The following is a 20,975-nucleotide window of genomic DNA, read 5'->3' as shown; positions in this document are numbered from 1 at the left end:
GTGACCACTAATTATTAAACAGAATAGAATAGAATTCTTTATTGCGAAAGCATGGTACATATATGTATATAGTTGTTAAAGTAAACATTTGTGGAAACACATGGCACCCTGTTAGGGCATTGCAAATTATTATTTCAATATGTTGTCTACAATGTTAGCAATGACGACAATAATTTATCCCATTCCAACCTAAGTTTCCCAGGGATGGCCACCCTACACCGGAACAAAGTTGAACAAACTTCGCATTTTTCTGAAGTCCCTGTAGCTAAAGTTGAAAATATTTCTATATTCTTATAACTTTAGCCAATGGAAAATAAATGTCGTGGAAGTTACTCAGACATCTTACTTTAGTTCTTTTGAAAGTCGTAGTTACATATGTCATTGTTTTTGAAAACTTAGAAATAAAATTCGGTTAAACTGGGTGTTACATTTAACTCGAAAGTCCAATATACATACTCGTATATAAATAACTACTATTGAATTGTGATTATGATGGTTCCGAAAAAAAAGGATTTTGCTGCGGCGAAAATCTAGTACTCGTCGAAATTGGATAGAAATGAAATATTTTTTTTACTTGAGCACCTTTTTATTTTATCCATTCAATTAAATATATAATAATATCTATGTATTGAATAGAAGTTTTTTTAGTAATTTGATAATTAGTTTAAATAAGGTTAGGTCAAGGATAGGCTTTCCTACTTTTTTACAACAATATAATTTCACTCCTGTGACAGCGACATTGATTCTGAACAAATCGTACCTACTAATGATCTTTTCATTATTTTTTTGCTAGCTTTGTTTCTTTTTACTGCATCTCCTATTGAAGTGTATCGCGCGCCATCTACGCTGGACTATGTCTTAAGCAATTTTCAAACTTATTGCTATAATATTAGAGTAACATTCACAGCAGCCCCGTGGCTGGGGCTCTAAACAAGTCATATAACTCTGCCAGCTGCTTGTTCTTGCTCTGTCCCCTCACGCTGCGTATGTCGTGTCTCCTGTTCACGTGGACCCGGGCGCCCTCTACGCCGGACCACGCCTTGGCCGCGGATACGAGCTTGCTCCACGGCATCGGCCATTCTTTACGTAGATACTGTATGAAAAAAACAACTTGCATTTTAAAAGCTTGAAAAGAAAATTTTCAACGCTAGTTTTTAACCGCCTAAGTCACTCATGGCATTATATTTTGGCCGCGGTAAGAACAGTTTATAAAGCTTGAAACACAGACTAAACAGACACCATATTATTAATTGTTATACATATTTAATGTTAATATCCAGAAACAACATTAAAATTAAAACTATAACAGATCTTAAATTAACCTATAGGTAAAAAATGCCCCAGGTCACCTTCGTTTGTTATGGTGCCCAGGAGGCGGGCAGCGTTTCCTTTTTGGATGGCCAGGCTTATTCTCTGGCCGAGGCAGATGCCAGTCCATTAATTGTTTATAAACGTCACCACACACAGGAAATTTTACTTGTAAAATGCTACGTTTCGGGCAAAGCGACAACATTTCCATCTTCACCACTTAAATGTGCATAACTATGCATTTTTCTAGAACCTTCCTGCCTCGCACGGATAAACTGTTAAATGAACTGTGACCTGCGATATTTCCGGACCGATACGACCTTTAAACCTTCAAGAAAAGAGCGTACTTCCATCTTAAAAGCCGGTAACGCACTTGTGGTGTTTTGGGTGTCCATGGGCGAGGGTAATGTGTTACCATCAAGCGAATCGTCTGCTCTTTTGCCTCTTATATCATAAAAAAACGCGCACGTTTTTACCCTTTGAGTCCGGAACCCTAAAAACTAAGTGAGTTGTATTCTACTGATTGTACACTATTTAATGCCAGATTTAGTAATTAGTAGCCCAGGTACAGATGAAGTGGTTGGCAATCCAATTTTATTGCAAATTTTATATTAACCCTTTAACCGCCAGAGTGTGATATAACATTACATATCCAGCTCATTTCGCCACAGTCTGATAAACTCCCGTAACCATGCCAACCTTACTCTGCGTGGTACAATTACTGTCGGTGGCGACACGAACACGCTCGATCAAAAATTGCTGGCGGTTAAAAGATTAAAGGAAAAAATGGAAAACTTACGCTTCCGGCAGGACTTGAACCCGCAACCTCCGCAATCCGTGCGTTAGCTCTGCCAATTGAGCTACGAAGCCTACCAGAACCTTGCGAATCTTTCCATTCCTTCCCTTATCAGACGTATCTGCATGTTTAAAAAATTGATTCAATTTTATTGCGCCCCGATTGAGGTCCAAGTGACCTTGGACCGTCGAAAGCTTGGCACTGAAATATACTTACTTGATCGAAAGGCCGTCGTCCGATATGGAACATAATGTACAGCAAAGGAGCCTTGTGCAACGGTACGGATTCGCTGGTCGCCTGCAGCCCCAGCTCAGTGTATATCTTCTCCGCGTGCAGTTGGAGGTGGTCGTAGATTACCTGCATGTTATTCAGGACTTTGGTAATTGAACAAATGAATGCTGTCTGAACTGTCAATCATCATTCGATACGAGAGATATAGTGGAACAGCGGAAATAGATGAAGATGCTTTACTGTAACATATATTTTGTGACAACGAGACCCGAAGTTACCGCCAAATATATAGAGCCATTCAACGCCATTAACATCAACTGTCGAAGCACGATTTTGTATAATGATTTAAAAATCTCATACAATCAATGAATCTTTGATGTTACATAATGCAAGCAAGTGAAATAAAAGCATAGGTACCTAGAATAAGCAATAGTATTATCATACAGAACGGATACGCTACACCCCGCCCCGAATGGAATCTCGTTGTCATGCTTATGGCATAATATTTCCAACTGACTGTCCTAAGGAGCTTAGGTTGGTATTCCACCTGTTTAATTTCTTGGTTCAATGTGCATTGCGTCTCACTCTCTCACTAAGTAAAATGTGAGACGCAAATACACACTGAACAAAGAAATTGGACAGGTGGAAAGTATTAGGGTGGTAACAGGCATGACGTGCACATGAAGATACTGATTACGATCTTAGTAAGGTCTGTCCACCTTGTGATAAAAGCTTGTAAAATAAAGTCTAACCCTGAGACTATCCCGACCAGGTGGCGTCATCAAGATCTGGCTGGTCAAAGCGGCTGCGTCGCTGGCTCGCTCTGCGTTTGATCCGTTTACGTTGCCCTGTCAATTTAGAATAATTTATGTCACCCGTGTCACTCTTTAAAACAAGTTAAAACATGCATTCATATTGTAGTAATAAACCCGCAATGAGAAACATTGTTAACGAGAGACCTATAGTACTACATGTAGCCACTCCAGCTCAGAAAAAAATAACTATATCCCTAGGGATATAACTATACCTCCGCCGTACCGCCGCACTCCTAGGTACCTACAATTATTTCACTAAACTTAATCCAGTAATATAACTATATCACTAAACTAAAGACGTATTATAGTTATATTCCTAGTAAGATAGTAACGAATCGCTTTCGTATAACTATGTTACGACATATAATTATATCCCTAGGGTTATAACTATATAACGGCTTTATCTATCTTACTGCGACATACCGGGTGTGGCCTGTAATATGAGCAAAAAATTAAACTGTAGGCTGTACTCCTCATACTGACCAACATTTGTTCAGCGACTTTTAAAAATAACTTGTGGTTTGATTTTTAATACACTTTAAAGTTTATTCTAAGACGCAATGTATTACGAATTTTGTCGTTTGAGGCGTGACAAGCAACGTCAATCACAATGATATGGCGTGGCGATGGCGTCCATTGAAGATAATATTTATTTTGTATGAAAAATAGGGAGTCTAAATACTTCATAATTTTTAAAAGTTGTTGAACAAAAGTGTCATCGTTTGAGGAGTACAATCTATGTTTTAATTATTTGCTCGTGTTACAGGCCACACCCGGTATATACAGGGCGTCCCACAGCTATGCCACATGGAGGGTAAGTACCCTGAATATTGTAGATAGAACATTTTGCTGAAAGAAGACATTATTTTAATTTAAAAAACAATTTAAACTGCATTCATAGATTTTTAAATAATTACATGGTTGAACCGGGAATCGAACCCGCTACACGGAAAAAAAAAACATCCTGTAGCTTTTTCATACCGATCGAAAGGCTTCATCATAAGGATTATTTTTTGCTAAATAACATAGTGTCGGTAATAAAAAGAAACCCATGAATTTTAACATTTTTAATTCAAATTAACCAATTTAATTTATCAAATGCTCAAAATGAGTGTCATTCTGTTGAATACAAAGCCGCTCTCTTTTGATTATTTCGCTAAATTTCACATCAAATGTTAAAATTCATGGTCTTCCTTTAGTTTCTGATACTATGTTATTTAGCAAAAAATAATCCTTATGATGAAGCCTTGCGATCGGGATGAAAAAGCTACAGGATGTTTTTTTTCTCGTGTAGCGGGTTCGATTCCCGGTTCAACCATGTAATTATTTAAAAATCATGAATGCAGTTTAAATTGTTTTTAAAATTAAAATAATGTCTTCTTTCAGTAAAATGTTCCATCTACAATATTCAGGGTACTTTCCCTCCATGTGGCATAGCTGTGGGACGCCCTGTATACTCGTATATCGCCCTTATTTCACGCAATGTTTTTCATCAAACTTGCATAAGTAGATTGAGTGCAAACTGCGGCCAGAAAGCTGGGCGTCCTAAATAAGGTGAAGCGATACTTCACACCTGGACAGCTTCTAACACTTTACAAAGCTCAAGTCCGGTCGTGTATGGAGTATTGCAGCCACCTGTGGGATGGCTCAGCTAAATACCAACTCGCCGCTTTGGACTCAGTGGAGCGCAGAGCCAGGAGGATGATTGGCGACAAGAAGCTAACGGCTAAGCTTCAGACTTTGGCCCATCGGCGGAAAGTCGCCAGCCTGTCGGTATTCTACAGGTTGCACTTCGGGGAGTGTGCCCAAGAGCTACACGAGCTCATTCCACCGTCCCCATTCTACCATCGGACTTTTAGACGCACGGCCGGTTTCCATCCTTACTTGGTAGATATTCCGCCAATTCGCACTAAGCGCTTTGCTTCTACTTTCCTTATGCGCACTGCCAAGGAATGGAATTCCTTGCCGGCGTCTATATTTCCGTGCTCTTATAACCCGGCAACCTTCAAATCAAGAGTGAACAGGCACCTTCTGGGCGAGCTCGCTCCATCGTAGGCCACGTCTACGCCTCGGCTAGTCTGTGGCCATGAGTAAACCCATGCATAATAAAAAAAAAAAAGAGTGAGTCGAGAAAAGCGATTCGTCACAGTTTTGACTAAAAATAATGTAATAAACATTTCAATAAACTATTGGTGCACTAATTTCAGTAATTGAATATTTAAAATACAATCGATAATATAACAGAACCAACCTCTTCATAGAACTCCGCGAACTCTGGAAAATCCTCCAACCCGAACTGGTCGGAGATCGTAAAGGTCTTCTTCGACAACGCGACTAGTTGTTCGATCTCGCGGGTGTGCTTGTGGTCTTCATCTATGGAGCACAGGGCCTCGGCGATGGCGATGGCGATTGAAGACGGCTGGCTGTGGCTGCTGTCGAAGCTCTGCGAGGGATCTGCGTGGAAAATGATCTGTGAGATCCGAGGGGATAGTGTTTTGAAAAATAATTCGCGTCAAGAAGGATGTAAACACTAAGAACAATATGAATGGCCCAGTTTAACCCCTGGAGCGCCCCAGAATTACCGTAGTATGGAACTCCTATACTAGTTACCAGCACACGTGTCTGTGTAGGGCGCTCCACGGGTTAAAATTATATTTATATTGTTGTATTGTAAACGATCTTCGCATCATCATTGGCCACGGCATATTTGCAGATGATAAATAGTTTCAGCGACTAAAGAAGGTATTTTGATGATATTGTCTACAGCCTACATCGACAGCGATAACTGTATAGATTAATGGCCTATCGGCATTTTTTCACGCATTGATCACAGACGTGTCTTGACTCGCAAGAATTAAGTTATTAATTGGATTAGTCTAAATGTATAGTCTAAGAAAAAAACGTGTCTCGGGTTTGAAAATTGAACTAGTTGGCGCTATAGTGCGTCATACTTGTGGTTAACGAATAATAAAACGTGTTTGTGTTATAGTTACTTGTTTGTCCGATACCGGCGATCCTCACGTGCTTGGTGCGGACTTTCGTGGCGCTGGGGTGCTGCAGATCACCATTTGCTTCGGACGCAGCTGCAAGTTAAACAGTGGTAGGTTAATTTTTAAACGAGTAGGTAGTTTTTAGAGTTTTCACTTCACGAGGTAGAACACATACTCGTACGTTATGTAAGACCTATGCATAAATGCATAAAATCCCCTCATTTATAACACTGGCCTCCAGTTTGGCAGAAGAATAGGCCCACTTCGAGTTGTTCCTGGTCGTCCTGTCGATGTAGTAATCCAGCGTGGAAATGCTGCGAGCATCATGGGCACCTTCGCACCGGGGACGGCGAGGAGGGAGCGGTTAGTATAAAGACCGTCCTAAAACCTTAACCTACACCTTATTTCTTCAAATGCAGTATTGGAGAGACTTGCCCGGCTAAATAGGGGAGATCGCGTGTATAGTATGAGGGGCGCAGCTTCAAATTCATGGTTAAAATATCTGATTATGCATCGCGCAGTTGAGTAAGGGTGGTATTTCATCTGTACAATATCTTTGTCCAATGTGTATTTGCGTCGCACATTTTGCTTAGTGAGAGAGTGAGACGCAATGCACATTGGACCAAGAAATTTGATAGGCGGAATACCACCATAAGGGCTGAATTAGACGGCGCGTGAACTCGCATGCGATTTTAGTTACATTGCAGACTGTTGGTTACGTCCAATTCAACCGACCGACCAAAAACCGCAATGTAATGAAACTCACATGCGAGTTCTCTCGCGCCGTCTAAATGAGCCTTAAGTGCAAGGCCTGAGTGGAGGCTCGGAGCGGAGCGTTCGGCGGGGCGTGCAGCGTGGCGTCGGGCTCACAAGTGATTTGAGCACTAAGACCGCTCCTATACGTTTGCACGTTGTTACGCCCCGCTGCACGCCCAACTCGAGCGTCCATTCAGGCCTTACACTTAAGCCAGACCTTTTGTTTGAGAACTGCTCCTACCAGCTTGTTCCCTCGCCTGCTCCTTGCGCGCCCACTGGAGCATCTCGTCGTAGAGCTTGGTGAGCAGCGCCTGCAGCAGCACGGCGCCGCCGGCCGGCCGCGCGCCGCCGCCGGCGCCGCCCTGCACGCAGCCGCACGCCACCGTGAAGGCGAGGGGGATGCACGCCCAGCAGCGAGAGATGCAGCTCAGGCAGAGGGACATGGTCTGGAATCATGTTAGTACGAGGTTCAGTCACAGAATAAATAATAGTACTAGGAACATAAGGTTTGCTCTCTAACAAAACGCGTTTATTACGACAGACATGACCGCTAGATGGCACAATCGTGAGCTGGCGTCCATTCCGTAGCGGTGCGTGGCAACTACTATGGCTAGACACCAAAACTGGTGTGGGCCTCATGTACTTGTAGAGTGAGCCACGCCTAATTCAGTGAAGTTCAGATAAAGGTAAAACGAGGCTTGTTAGGTAGCAAGAAGGTAAGTGGCCAAAAATATTCAAAGGTAGCTAAATTGGCTCTAATTCTCTTTATAAAGTTGTAGTAAAGTGGTCGGGTCGGCTCGGTCGGGTGACCGAAAATTAGGTAAACCGGTGGAAACCGATTACTATCCACGGCCCGCCCCTGGTGGATTTTTATTTCTTGAAGATATTTGAATAAATAACTGTTTACTAAGACATGATTTAGTGAGACCTGAAACGTATGTCCCCTAGTCTATTACCTGGTACATAGAGGCGCCGCTCTGCACAGCTTTCACAAGCACGGGCGGTATGAACTGTAACGCAGTACCGATCAGCCCGAGCAAAGCTGCCAGCCAGGGCGGTCGTCGGTCGCACCACACCTGTATTTTGAGAAAACACATGAATGAGGGTTTCACTATATGACAGCAACGTGACGAGAGGTCTTTTTGACAGCTGCAGTCAAAATCCACCAATAAAAAAAAACGTGAATAAACATGATTGGTAAGTTATGACAGCTAGAGCTCTCGCCACGGTGCTGTCATCTAGTGAAAAACTCGATCGCGAAAACCCTCATACAATTAAGATCTACTAATTAACCCCTAGAATACACCGACCCAATATAATCAGAAAAAGATCAGAATTAATTTAAAATCTAGGTCGTTTTTTGGCTAGCAAATATTGGACCCTTGGGATATAAGTATATTTTTGTATAGGGCTGCTGAAAAACTGTAACTTATTGTAATAACTACAAATGATTCACCTTAGGTCAGGAAATTAATGCTCAAAAAACGTTGTAGAGGGAAATGCTAGGAACACAATTTTTGACTCCGTAACTTTGTTTGGACTAGTTAGGAGGTGAACATATCAAAAGTCCCCGGCTGTAGCCCCGGTGCTGGGGGGTAGAGGGGGGTAAGAAGGTCGAATTTTTCGGTTTTTCATTGATATCTTGGAAACTTTGCGTCTTAGCGACATGACTACTAAGACAAACCGAAAGCTGATAAAATTAGTTACAAGTTTTATCCAGTCAAGTTTTTCGATATCGTGAATAGTTTTTGAGACCCGCTCTTGAAAGTTTATTTAGGGATTTTAATTTTATCTTGATATATACATCAGTGATGCTGTTAGGTCATGTTTGGTATCATTTTCGTATAAATCGGGGGTGCTGAATTCATTTATGGTAACACATTGACACTATTTCGAAGTAAAACCAAAATAAAAAAAAACATTTTTTTTTAATCCCTCTTCACGCTTAAACCGCTGAACCAATTTCGTTGAAATTTGGTATAGAAATAGTCTCAGTCTCAAAACAGGACATAAGATAGTTTTTATAACAAAAACATCTTTTAAGGGTGTGAAAAGTGGGGTGGAAGTTGGTATGGGGAGTCAATAACCGCTGAACCGGTTTAGATGAAATTTAGGATGGTATACATCTGTGATTTAGATGAAAATGATACCAAACATGACTTCAAACCTTACCTTAAGCAGTATTAACCTCAGGAATTCAGTTTTGTCGACGAAGTTGAATTCCCCCCATACTCCATTTCACAACTTTAAAGAATGATTATTGAGATAAAAAGTATCTTATGTCCTGTCTTGGGACTCGAAATATCTGTATACCAAATTTCAATTAAATCGGTTGAGCGGTTTAAGCGTGAAGAGGAATTTAAAAAAAAAGGTATTTTTTTAAAGTTTATATGTTTTTTCTTAGGAATGGTGTCAATGTGATACCAAAAATGAATTCAGCACCCCCGATTTATACGAAAATGATACCAAACACGGCCTAAGAGCTTCATTAATGTAGATATCAAGATAAAATTGAAAGCCCTAAATAAACTTTCAAGAGCGGATATCTCAAAAACTATTCAAGATATCGAAAAACTTGACTGAATAAAACCTGTAACAAATTTTATCAGCTTTTGGTTTGTCTTAGTAGTCATGTCGCTAAGACGCAAAGTTTCCAAGATATAAGTGAAAAACCGAAAAATGAGACCTTCTTTCCCCCCTCTACCCCCCAGCACCGGGGCTACGGCCGGGGACTTTTGATATGTTCACCTTCTACCTAGTCCAAACAAACCTACGGAGTCAAAAATTGTGTTCCTAGCATTTCCCTCTATAACTTCTTATTGCTTGGCCTACCTGTCTCTTATCCAAGCACGCGGCCCAGTCTCTGCCGGATACTTCGAGCGCGTAACACAGTGTTGATTTGAGTTCAGCTTTGCTACCGATCGTAGCTAGGACATAGGTGAGCGCGCCTGCCGCTCGCGCGTATTGCTCACCCGCTGAAACATAGACATGCATAGAGTAAAATCATAAAAGCTGATATGAATAATAGCACATTACTACAGTAGCTGGGATAGAAAGGATTGCCGGCGTAGCTATAGATGGCCGGCAATCTGGCAAGATGGGTTCAATATAACACAAATCTCTTGCCGGAGGGGCGAGGTGAAGGAGGAGATGGCTTCCCATTTTAAGAAGAAGAAGAAGAAATACTTTTCTTTCAACGCCACAACATAGTACAGTATGAAAAAAAATGAAAAAGAAAGAGTTTCATCTCCCTTGAAGTGGACCCATCATCAGTACAAAGGAAGAAGTTGCAGCGTTTCTTGGTTCCTTCGACAATACATTTACGACATTGAGCTTTATATACTTAGTCAAAAAGTTCAATTTGGCTTACTATTGTCGTCTCCTTTAAAGTTGCAGTACCCGTCGGCAATACACAAGAAACCCTTACAACGTTTCTTAGTTCCTTCCGTTACTTATTGCGACTTTGAGCTTTATAAACTAAGTCGAAAAGTTCAAATTGCCTTAACATTGTCGTATCCCTTAAAGTTGATGCAGTACCCGTCGGCGTACACAAGAAACCGTTGCAACGGTTCCCTCCGTTACTTATTTCGACCTTGAGTTTTATGTAGTTAGCCAAAAAGTTCAAATTAGCTTACCATTGTCGTCTCCCTTAAAGTTGCAGTACCCGTCGGCAATGCAAAGAAAGCCATTGCAACGTTTCCTGGTTCCTTGTGTTACTTATTGCGACTTGCGACCTTGAGTTTTATGTAGTTAGCCAAAAAGTTCAAATTAGCTGATCTTTGTCATCTCCCTTAAAGTTGCAGTACCCGTCGGCAGTGCAAAGAAAGCCGTTGCAACGTTTCCTGGTTCCTTGTGTTACTTATTGCGACTTGCGACCTTGAGTTTTATGTAGTTAGCCAAAAAGTTCAAATTAGCTGACCTTTGTCGTCTCCCTTAAAGTTGCAGTACCCGTCGGCAGTGCAAAGAAAGCCGTTGCAACGTTTCCTGGTTCCTTCCGTTGCTAATTGCGACCTTGAGTTTTATGTAGTTAGCCAAAAAGTTCAAATTAAGAGTGTATAGTATAGCTACCCAAAATTTTTGTTCCCCATTATTTTTAGTTCCATTCGCGTTTTTCCCCACTTTTTTATTTTCCTATGCAGTTGTGTCACTATTAGGCTACTTTCTCGGACGCATGAATTTCTATACGTTTTTGTTGCTACGCTTATTTTATTTCATGCATTTTGGCTCCTAGTCCGTATATCTCCATACCTATCATGTACCTGTAGAACCAAATCTCACTATTATTTTTAACCGACTTCAATTTCATAGAAGGAGGAGGTTCTGTATTCGGTTGTGGCTATGTTTTTTTTTTTATGTCATCATATACTGTTATTCTGTCACACCAAATGACTGAAAGTGAAATGGCGTATGAACCAAAAACTTAATGTCAAAAAATTACCAATTCATAGTATCAGTTATGCACTTACATAGGTCTTCACTCTTCAGGGACCTAGGTAGGAAGTACAGTCAGCGTCAAAGAATTAGTGGCAACAAAAGTAGCTAAATATATCGGAACAGATCTTTGTTTTTAGTTGTATGACGGTAGGTAAGGATGTTGGCCACTTGGATTGTTATCGAATATATTATGATGCTGACTGTATGTGAGGTTGTATGTATAACTTTAAAACCAGGGACATTTTTGAGATATTACAATTAAAATTTACAAAAATCAAATCGCTATACGTATGAGTAGTCCGGCATAGAGACTATCTGTCATTCTACATAAAAAAAAAACACCATAAATAAATATGATAAATGTTTGTGATCGGTCATGGGTTATTATAAACTTTAAAATTTTACATTAATATGTAAATAACAAAACTAAAAATCTTATCAATACCCGCTTTACTTAAAAGTAAATCTTAACAACTAAACAAACACCGATTTTTTTTAAATAATGTATATAAAAAATAAAAAAAATTTGGAAATCTGTTATTTCTAATCCCTTTCTGATCGCGGCATGATAAGATTTTAACGGTTCGGTAGGTAAGATTGGGCAAAATATTGACCATCTAAAATATTAGTGTTTGATTAAATAATGGTAATAAATTATACAGGTACATGATAGGTATGGAGATATACGGACTAGGAGCCAAAATGCATGGAATAAAATAAGCGTAGCAACAAAAACGTATAGAAATTCATGCGTCCAAGAAAGTAGCCTAATAGTGACACAACTGCATAGGAAAATAAAAAAGTGGGGAAAAACGCGAATGGAACAAAAAATAATGGGGAACAAAAATTTTGGGTAGCTATACTATACACTCGCAGTAGCCGTCGGCAGTACACAAGAAACCGTTGCAACGTTTGTTGGTTCCTTCCGTTACTTATTGCGACTTTGAGTTTTATGTAGTTAGCCAAAAAGTTCAAATTAGCGTACCATTGTCGTCTCCTTTAAAGTTGCAGTACCCGTCGGCAGTACACAAGAAAACCGTTGCGATGTACTTTCCTGGTTCCTTCCGTTACTTATTGAGACCTTGAGTTTTATGTAGTTAGCCAAAAAGTTCAAATTAGTTTACCATTGTCGTCTCCCTTAAAGTTGCAGTACCCGTCAGCAGTACACAAGAAACCGTTGCATCGTTTCTTAGTTCCTTCCACGTTGTACCACAGCCCGTTGGCCGGCCATTTTGAATTCTCTTCGGACATGTTGCGAATAGCTTCGATAAGGAGTAAGCGGGCGAGATGGCAGTTACGCATCATTATAACCTGTAATCAAAGATTATTTTGGATAAAAAATCCGATTTATCGTACTCTATGAGTAGGTCACTAAAATTTTTTTAGAAAATTGACTAGCGCTTTGGAAAAAGTGAAAGGAGAATTAATTTTTTCTTTTACCGATATTTAAAAATGTAAAAAAAAATGCATCTACATATGGTGACTACTTTGAAAAATACTCGTATCTTATTCTGTCAATCAAAAGAAAAATGTGATAACTATGTATGAATGCATAGAGAGTTACTACGTTTGAGCTTTGAGTAGCAGTGCGAGATACGAGATTTTTTTTCAAAGTAGTGATGATAGGAGTATTAAAGCTCATTAAATATGCCACGTATAATACAATACCTACCTTTCAAAGCTTTTTGAAGTAGTTTTAAATATGCCATCAAGAGGTCTTAAGACCTTGCACTTTTGTCTTAGATGATACAATCAATTGTACTTTATTTAATATTATTTCATGGGCGGTCGCGTTATCGAAATTAACAAACACGTGTAGGTGACTAACGTGAACTAAGAGAAGCTAGTAACAAATACATATTTAGTATAATACATTATTTATCTCTATACCTTGACCACAGACGCCCAAGACGGCTGCGGCTGAGCCAACAGAACTATCAGTTCCAGGCCTATAGCTGTCTTCAACGGAAGGTCTTGTGTGGCGAAGTCATCGAAGCTATCGAACAAGTGCGGACTCACGAAAGTGAACCAGGGATACGGGCAGTCTTTTGGGAGAGGGGTGTCTTGCTGCTCTTTGAAAGCCTGAAAATATACAGACTTCGTTACTACTTAATCGTTATTTACTCGTAGTTTGGTTGAAAATATTGTAGTTTAGACATAATTACAATACCTATCAACCGTTTATGTTTATAACATTCATACCTTCCTTAGATTATACAGGGTGCTTCCTGTAACAGGAGCAATAAATTAAACTAAGGGATGTACTCCTCAAACTGACCAACATTTGTTCAGCAACTTTTAAAAATTATGAATCCTTTAGAGTTTCTCTTTTTCATACAAAATAAATATTGCCTTCAATGTACGCTGACATCAGTGTGTTTGACGTTACTTGTCACACTTTTAACATAACAAAATTTGCAATACATTGCGTCTTAGAATAAACTTTTTTTTTTTTTTTATTATGAATGGGCTTACTCATGGCCACAGACTAGCCGAGGCGTAGACGTGGCCTACGATGGAGCGAGCTCGCCCAGAAGGTGCCTGTTCACTCTTGATTTGAAGGTTGCCGGGTTATAAGAACACGGAAATATAACTTTAAAGTGCAATAAAAATCAAACCATGAGTTATTTTCAAAAGTTGCTGAACAAATGTTGGTCAGTTTGAGGAGTACAGCCTACAGTTTAATTTATTGCTCCTGTTACAGAAAACACACTGTATATTATGCGCACCAAATGAAACCTTAATAGCACTTAGCCCAAAAGCCCTTTAAGGACAAAAATATTGTCACTACTTAGAAAAAAATCTCGTATCCCGCTACTGCTACTCAAAATTAAAACGAAGTAACCCATACATAGTTACCACATTTTTATTTTGCTTGACAAAATAAATATATGTATACATATACATTGGCGACCCTGTCAAGACTTAAGTATGTATGTATGTAAAACACTTTATTGTACATAAGACAATTAAAAGAAAGTATACAATGTACAAAGGCGAACTTATCCCTATAAGGGATCTCTTCAAGTCAACCTTTGAGCAATTGAGAGTAGACAAGACACTTATGACAGTTCATGTGCTTGATATATATAAAGTAAAGTACAGTCCTGTCCCTCCATACTTTTATTGCATTTGATTAACAGATTCACATTTACCATACATGTCTAGAACGACTCGATTTGTTGATGCTAGGCTTGAGTCGGTCCTGAACTAAGAACTATTAAGAATGAAATTGCATCAAGGACCGAAAGGAACTAAATCTTTTTGCACGCTCTTAATCGGTCTTTAGGTCCTTCAGTTCAGTGGGATTCGAGAGCGCTTGACTGAGTGAAACGTAAAATGGACGGAACGAAACGGTTGTCAATGTCGCTGGCCCGAGTGTGAACGAGATGAAAGAACGACGTGACACTCCTAAGCCCGTAAAATATGAAGGAAAATCAAATATATTTGGACATATTTGATATTTTTTAATTATGTTAAGGTGTTTTAATGTCTAATACCGACACATCGTATCGTACAAGTTGAATTGTATTCAGTTACCAAAGATTGGAAAGAAACTAATGAAAAATACTGAACTAAAGGAACTAAAAGACCGAACTAGTTCGTTTGACCGATTGACCGAGAGCGGAGCGCTCTCTGTAGTGACCGAGCAGGCACAAGCCTAGTTGATGCTTACCAGCCTAGCCATTTCTAGACCGTTGACGCAGATGAAAATTAACAGTTAATTACAAAAAATAGATTAAAATGTCGTTTTGAAAATCGTGGTTAGGTGATTACTTCTTAATTTTGGAGAAACTACAATTTTACGTACCTGATATAGGAAATGCAGTTCTGCCCCCCGATACACCATGCACTTGAACAGCTCATTGCATTTGGCATGGACGTCTCGTACATCCCTAGTTTGCTGCTTGACATCCAGCCCGGCCAAGTCGAGGCCATTGGCGCAGATGGAAGGTAACAGTTGGGCCACGCAGAGCAAGATGTTGAGGATGTCGTTTACGAGGGTTGGGGTGCTTGCTTCTGTTGTGTTGGTCTGGAAAAAGATAACTTGTTATCTTAGACGGAAATTGGTATCGATACCTCACGAAAAAGTTTTGGTTATATATTTTACACAACCAACGAAATGGCGTTGCCCCTCCCGCCGAGCGTTATAATCTGGCGGAAAGGAATAGTCAAACTGGCTTTTTAGTAGGTACAAGGGTACAACTAGAGGGACAACCGACTTATATTCTGCAAGTTAAATTAGTTGCAAAGTAGATTAAGCCATTTTTTACGACACGATTAGGGCCGTACCTACCTGGCAATATCGAACTGTAAGTATAGTCAAGGTCTCGTTCAGCATTCCAGCGAATATTCTCTGTGCCATACGCGGCGGCACCGTGTCCCATAAGTCCTTTCGGCTACCTGTAACAGAAATAATTTTAAATGTTTCTGTTTGCTCTAACGTGAGCATCAGGCTAGGCGCCTACGAGCCGCGATTTTTTTTAATTTGTAAATAGGGAATATTAGGCAAAGCTCTGAGTAGGTGGTACCACTAGGACATACAGTAAACAAACCTCATTGACATCATCATGCGTCACTAGGTCAATCATATGCCGTAAAACACGACAGTCGAAAGTTCGGTTTCTGCCTCTCTATCACTCGTGCTTATTCGATCAATAGAGAGGTAGATAACGAAATGTCGATTTTCGCGTTTTGTGGCAGGCCACCTGCAAACAAACCGCCTTGAAGCATCAATGTCAAAGTATAAACTGGTCAAAAAACTGTTTAAGGCGTAGTATGTATAAGTTACTCTGTGGTTTACTAAACAAATTAGTGCTGCACTCTGGCGGCAGAACATTGCAGTAATACTCCCTATTAGCTGAAATAGCTAGTTCAGTCAGGCCACAGAATAAATAATAGTACTAGGTACAGAAGACTCACTCTCTAACAAAACGCGTATGTCACGATCAGCACAGATATGGCCGCTAGGTGGCGACAGCGCCACGCGCGGCTTATGGCAAACCCCAAAATTGGGGCCGAACGGATGGAGTTTTAGCTACCTGTAGCAAAGCGACGAAATCGCGGAGTGAGCCAGGCCTAGTCAGGCGGAGTAAGCCTTTACCAACCGTTCATGTACAGCCACCAGCCGTGCACGCTCGCCGTGGCGGCGGTGACGGCCGCGCGGCCGCCGGCGTCCTGCAGCACGTACAGCGACACCACGCGTGCGTGCAGGTCCAGCACGCGCTCCGCCACCGCCTCAGCCATGTGCGCGTAGCGTTTGTAGCACGCCTGCGATACATGGTAGAATATACTCCGCCTGGTACTCTTCCTGTCTTTATACGTCGTCACGTGACTGACACAAGCCTACGTCTTCATGCGACAGCGCTATATGATATGCGATAGCGCTATATAAAGTGGCAATGTTATTGTGACGTAGGCTTGTGTCACTCGGGGAAGAGAAGACCATGTTTTATTAGACTACGCCTGCGATAGAATATAGGCACAGAATAAATAATAGTACTAGGTACAAAAGACTCGCTCTAACAAAACGCGTCTGTTACGATCAGGACAGATATGGTCGCTATAGGTGGCGACAGCGCCACGCGCGGCTTATGGCTAGCCACCAAAATTGGTATAGAACGCATGTACTTTTAGCTACCTGTTGCAAAGCGACGAAATCGCGGTGAGCCACGCCTGATATAGGTGAAACTAGCCGGCAAGCTACGGAACGCACGCTTTGAGAGATGTCTCTTACAAACGACATACTTAGAAGCCGCACAAAAAATTGACAGTGACTACAATTTATTAATACATATAAACAAGAATTTCAATAGTGGGAATTGTACCATAATGTAATATTTTCAAAATGTCCAATTGTTTATTGTGGCGATATGAAAATAGCAGCGAGATTTTTCCTCGTTAATATAAGGCCTTTGCCCAGCAGTGGAATATCATAGGCTCCCAATAATAATAAAAAATAGCATAAGCAGATGGGCGTAGTCTAGGCCTATAGATGCTCTTTTACTACAATCGCCCTTGCTACACTGGTTTAAAGATGAATACGCCTACCTGCAGTGTCGCATGTCTCTCCGAACTACCCATCTCCTCAGAATGCTGTAGATAGCAGTATAGACTGTTTCTGAGAAGCGCCGCAGCTCCAAGCGTAGATGTCAGTACCGGAAGATCAGCGTGGTCTAAGGCCTCTTGGGCTAACATGTGAAGGTGCTCTGTAAATAGAATAATATAGTATGAAGTGATGTTTTTGTAACCCTTATAAACTAGTTTGCAATCTGCAGGTTAATCAAAAATCCTGGTCACGGCACCAAACTGAGCCATCCCCACTTCAAATCTCATTCATTACAAAAGAAGGAGATAGCAGTTCTATGTCTACATTCGTGCATGAAGTAATTGCATGATCTCACATGCAGCAAAATTGCCAAACTAAATAGTCGTAAGTACCTAATAACAAATCAGCAGATTTGACAGCAAGTTGCACAAACTTGTCGGGGTCTGACGTCTTAGCGACGCCTCCGTCCGTGCTCTCGTCGACTTCATCTATAGTCACGAACATGCCGGAGCCATGTCTGCAATTATAACATTGCCCAGTGTCCACTGGCGTATGCAGTAGAGTTAAACCGATCTTAGCATAATTATTATACTGCCCTCCTAAGCCGAATAGCGGCATCTCAAAAACAAATGACGTTGAAAATTGAATTTTCAGATAAAGAACGTAAGGTATATGTTTGCATTAATTTTTTATTTGAGATACCGCTAATTGGCTTAGCAGGGCAGTATATTAGCTAAGCTTAAGCATTAGCATATCTAAGTTTGTACAATTGCATAAATATAAATGTTTCTATTACAAAACGGTAGGATTTGCAATCCTCGTTCAAGTTAAATAGATGCATATCAGACGGATCATCCGTACAAATTAGATCCGAACTATAAAATCTAGTAAAAGGATGTTTATTTACAAATTGGTTTTGACCTACCTACGTGAAACCTACTATGTAGGTAACTACTTATGAGAAAAAAGGATGATAAGAGTATGATAAAAAATGAAAAATAAAATTCGTTTTACATACAGGTAGGTACATTACATATAGGTAGGTACCTATATGTACCTACTATCAGGGTGATTTTATGGTATAAGTATACCGAATAGTGACAATTTTTTTCTGGCTAATAATTCGGCAAACGATACCAGATCCAATCAATCCTGATTGATTTACTATCCTTTTTATTCTTGGCAAATTAGTTCAAAATTGGAACAAATTTGGAAATGAGACCCCGCTTGACTCGCCAGGTCCTGGGACATTAGTGTCTGAGTAAACTGCCTCATTTCCAACTCTTAGGACTCCATGCGCAACTGTATGGTTTTCAGGCGTGAAGCGAGTGTATTATACATACTGAGAGTAAAGTGTTTTATAAGTAAAATAACTCAGATAGGAAAACGTACTTAAAATAAAATTAAAAACAAATACAGTCCCGGCAAGCCATACTTTTATAAGAATCCTGCAATGAACTTTTCATATTAGATTCAGTTTTGGTACATAATAAGGTGTAATAAATGTACACCTGATAAATAAGCTGCTACATATAAATAACTACTATACAACTGCATCTCTTTTCCTTGTCATAAAACCGAAAGAGATGCAACAGCTTATCTTAAAAATACACCTAAATACACAATTAGAAAAATAAATAAATGATATAATTAACCACCTGGAACTAAAGATGAACCGCTCGAGATCACCAAAAATCACATAAACACCAAAATAAATGTATTAATAACATATTTTATGTAGCGATTATTTCATATGATTTATACATTAGATGACTAGTATGATTTCCAAAAACTGACATTCAAAAATGAAGCTATTCAGGCCATCAGAATAAGGAAAATTGAGACTACATTTTTAAAATTGACCTGAAACATTTGTTGAAATTTTTCCTAGTGACAAAATTGGTTTGCCATATTAAAAATTTCAGGCGTTTATTAAATGGCTTTTTGATATGTCAATACTTAAAATCTAAACTTGATAATCTGGTGCAAAAGATGAAAATATAGGATCTTCACTATGTCTACTTACCTAACTAGAATTAATGGATTTTATTGCTTTACTGGGGGCAAGTAACGTAATTATGCTAGTCTATAATCATTAATCTGCACATTAAATCACTGACACCTGGACCCTTGGTTACCAGTACTATTTGACACTTGATTAGCGGTTTAACCGCTTAACCCCGTGTTAGTGGGATGCAAGTGGCCCTAAAGGTGACAAACTCCATATAACAGGCCAGAGAAAAAGAGACAAATTCCTTACAATCTGGCCTGCGAAAGACGATCCATATCTGGTTGTGGCCCTCGGGTCAAAAAGTTTGGAGTTCCCTGCAGTAGACCATGTTAGGTTACAGAGCTCTACAGTTGTGGGAGTATGGATGCTACATTTTGAGTTTCTTACTTGAAAGCAATGGAGAATTCTTCTTCTAGCCATAGGACAATCTTCACAGAAGCAAACGAAGCATTTCTTGGAAAGTCAAGCCGACCTCCCACTACTCCTTTGCATACAGATTCTGATAAGACTGTGTGGTTTTTCTGTAATATTTAAAACTTGATGATGAATAAAACTGATAATAAAAAACTAATAATGAAAATACCTCTAACAAAGATATTGCTTTATTACTTATATGTAAATTTATCTAATTTACACATTATGTAATACACAAAGGCCGTATCCAAAGTCAGTGTGAATAATTTAAATTATCTTCTCTCCCATAACTTACAGGATGCCTGGAGAATTATACCATTAACAAACAAACCAGATTTCAAAATTAGTTTCTAAATGGTTTTATTTATTCACTATTCAAAAGTTATTTCCCTGAATATGAATTTTCTAGATAAGCAACGATTCAATAAACTACCTATACCTACAGAATCTATGTCTAGACCTATCGTATTGGATCAAGCCAACTCTGCATGGCATTCGTAATAAAGTGTGACAATGAATCATTAATGTCAAATTTCTATGCAAATGTAAGCATATTATGTTCAAGTACTGACTTCCTTTGCACTGGCAAAGGAAACTTAGATAGACTTTATGTAGATTGTTTAAATTGTCTTTTTTACTTATTTATCTCTGGCTACAAATTACTTTCTTTTAAAGTTTCACAAATAAAAGCTGATAACTTACCTCATAATATTCAATGTCTCTTTGCAAGAGAATAGGTATGCGGTCCATAATATTTCCATCTTCAATAACCTCCATTTTGAACAAAATAAAACAAAACAGTAACAATAAATAACTATACTTAAAAAATAAAAACAAAATAATATTTTAAGCACTGTGGGCACACTTTTTGAAGTCTACACTTTCTACAATTTTGGATATTTCAGTTTGAAGTAGTTGGTGTAACGTTACTCCGTCATGCTTGTATACCCAGTAGCCACCATTTTGAAGAATCAGATCATAGCGCTTAGGTCCGGACACGGGAGAACTCAACCAAATCTGTTTGTTAGGTGACTGACGGTTTATCACATATGTTCCATAAGAATTTCCAAGAGCTACTGTTAAAACACCATCCTGAAAAATAGTAAAAACATGGGTTAATCTATAATTCATTAATATTTTTTTACAATTTGAAATAAAAACTCTTTGCAGA

General features: G+C 39.5%; 2 protein-coding genes across 3 annotated transcripts in view; both read right to left on the bottom strand.

Annotated features, from left to right (window-relative positions):
• The window catches only part of LOC134664562 (frataxin homolog, mitochondrial), a 180,504-nt gene that overhangs the window by 158,910 nt on the left and 619 nt on the right, over window positions 1-20,975 (bottom strand). The window contains exon 2 of one of the 2 annotated variants that reach the window (XM_063521274.1): window positions 20,625-20,896. In XM_063521274.1, the coding sequence (XP_063377344.1) occupies window positions 20,651-20,896 (246 nt within the window). In that variant the 3' untranslated portion in view covers window positions 20,625-20,650. Of the gene's footprint in view, window positions 1-20,605; window positions 20,897-20,975 lie in introns of those variants that run through there. The other variant, XM_063521273.1, reaches the window with a different exon arrangement.
• Window positions 901-20,643, bottom strand: LOC134664538 (uncharacterized). The gene is made up of 17 exons (XM_063521236.1): window positions 20,507-20,643; window positions 19,778-19,911; window positions 17,772-17,896; window positions 17,382-17,539; window positions 16,439-16,601; window positions 15,628-15,734; window positions 15,142-15,363; window positions 13,221-13,412; window positions 12,455-12,641; window positions 9,729-9,871; window positions 7,853-7,972; window positions 7,138-7,342; window positions 6,144-6,233; window positions 5,402-5,604; window positions 3,088-3,183; window positions 2,321-2,461; window positions 901-1,093 (listed from the first exon to the last, which is right to left on the bottom strand). The coding sequence occupies exons 1-17, from the start codon at window positions 20,579-20,581 to the stop codon at window positions 902-904; spliced, it is 2,553 nt and encodes an 850-aa protein (XP_063377306.1). The 5' UTR covers window positions 20,582-20,643; the 3' UTR covers window position 901.

This window comes from Cydia fagiglandana, chromosome 5, assembly GCF_963556715.1.
Source record: "Cydia fagiglandana chromosome 5, ilCydFagi1.1, whole genome shotgun sequence".
NCBI classification, from domain to species: Eukaryota; Metazoa; Arthropoda; class Insecta; order Lepidoptera; family Tortricidae; genus Cydia; species Cydia fagiglandana.
Note: the sequence above shows the minus strand (reverse complement) of the source record. Positions and strands in the feature narration are given on the sequence as shown.

Bases quoted from the DNA above. Each gene is read 5' to 3' on its own strand.
- LOC134664538 (XM_063521236.1), bottom strand. From the start codon at position 20,581: ATGGAGGTTATTGAAGATGGAAATATTATGGACCGCATACCTATTCTC. The intron at 9,872-12,454 runs GTAAACTAATTT...TCTATGTTTCAG, and splicing joins CTTTAAGGGAGACGACAATG to CGGGTGAGCAATACGCGCGA. The intron at 7,343-7,852 runs GTAATAGACTAG...ACATGATTCCAG, and splicing joins GCGGCGCCTCTATGTACCAG to ACCATGTCCCTCTGCCTGAG.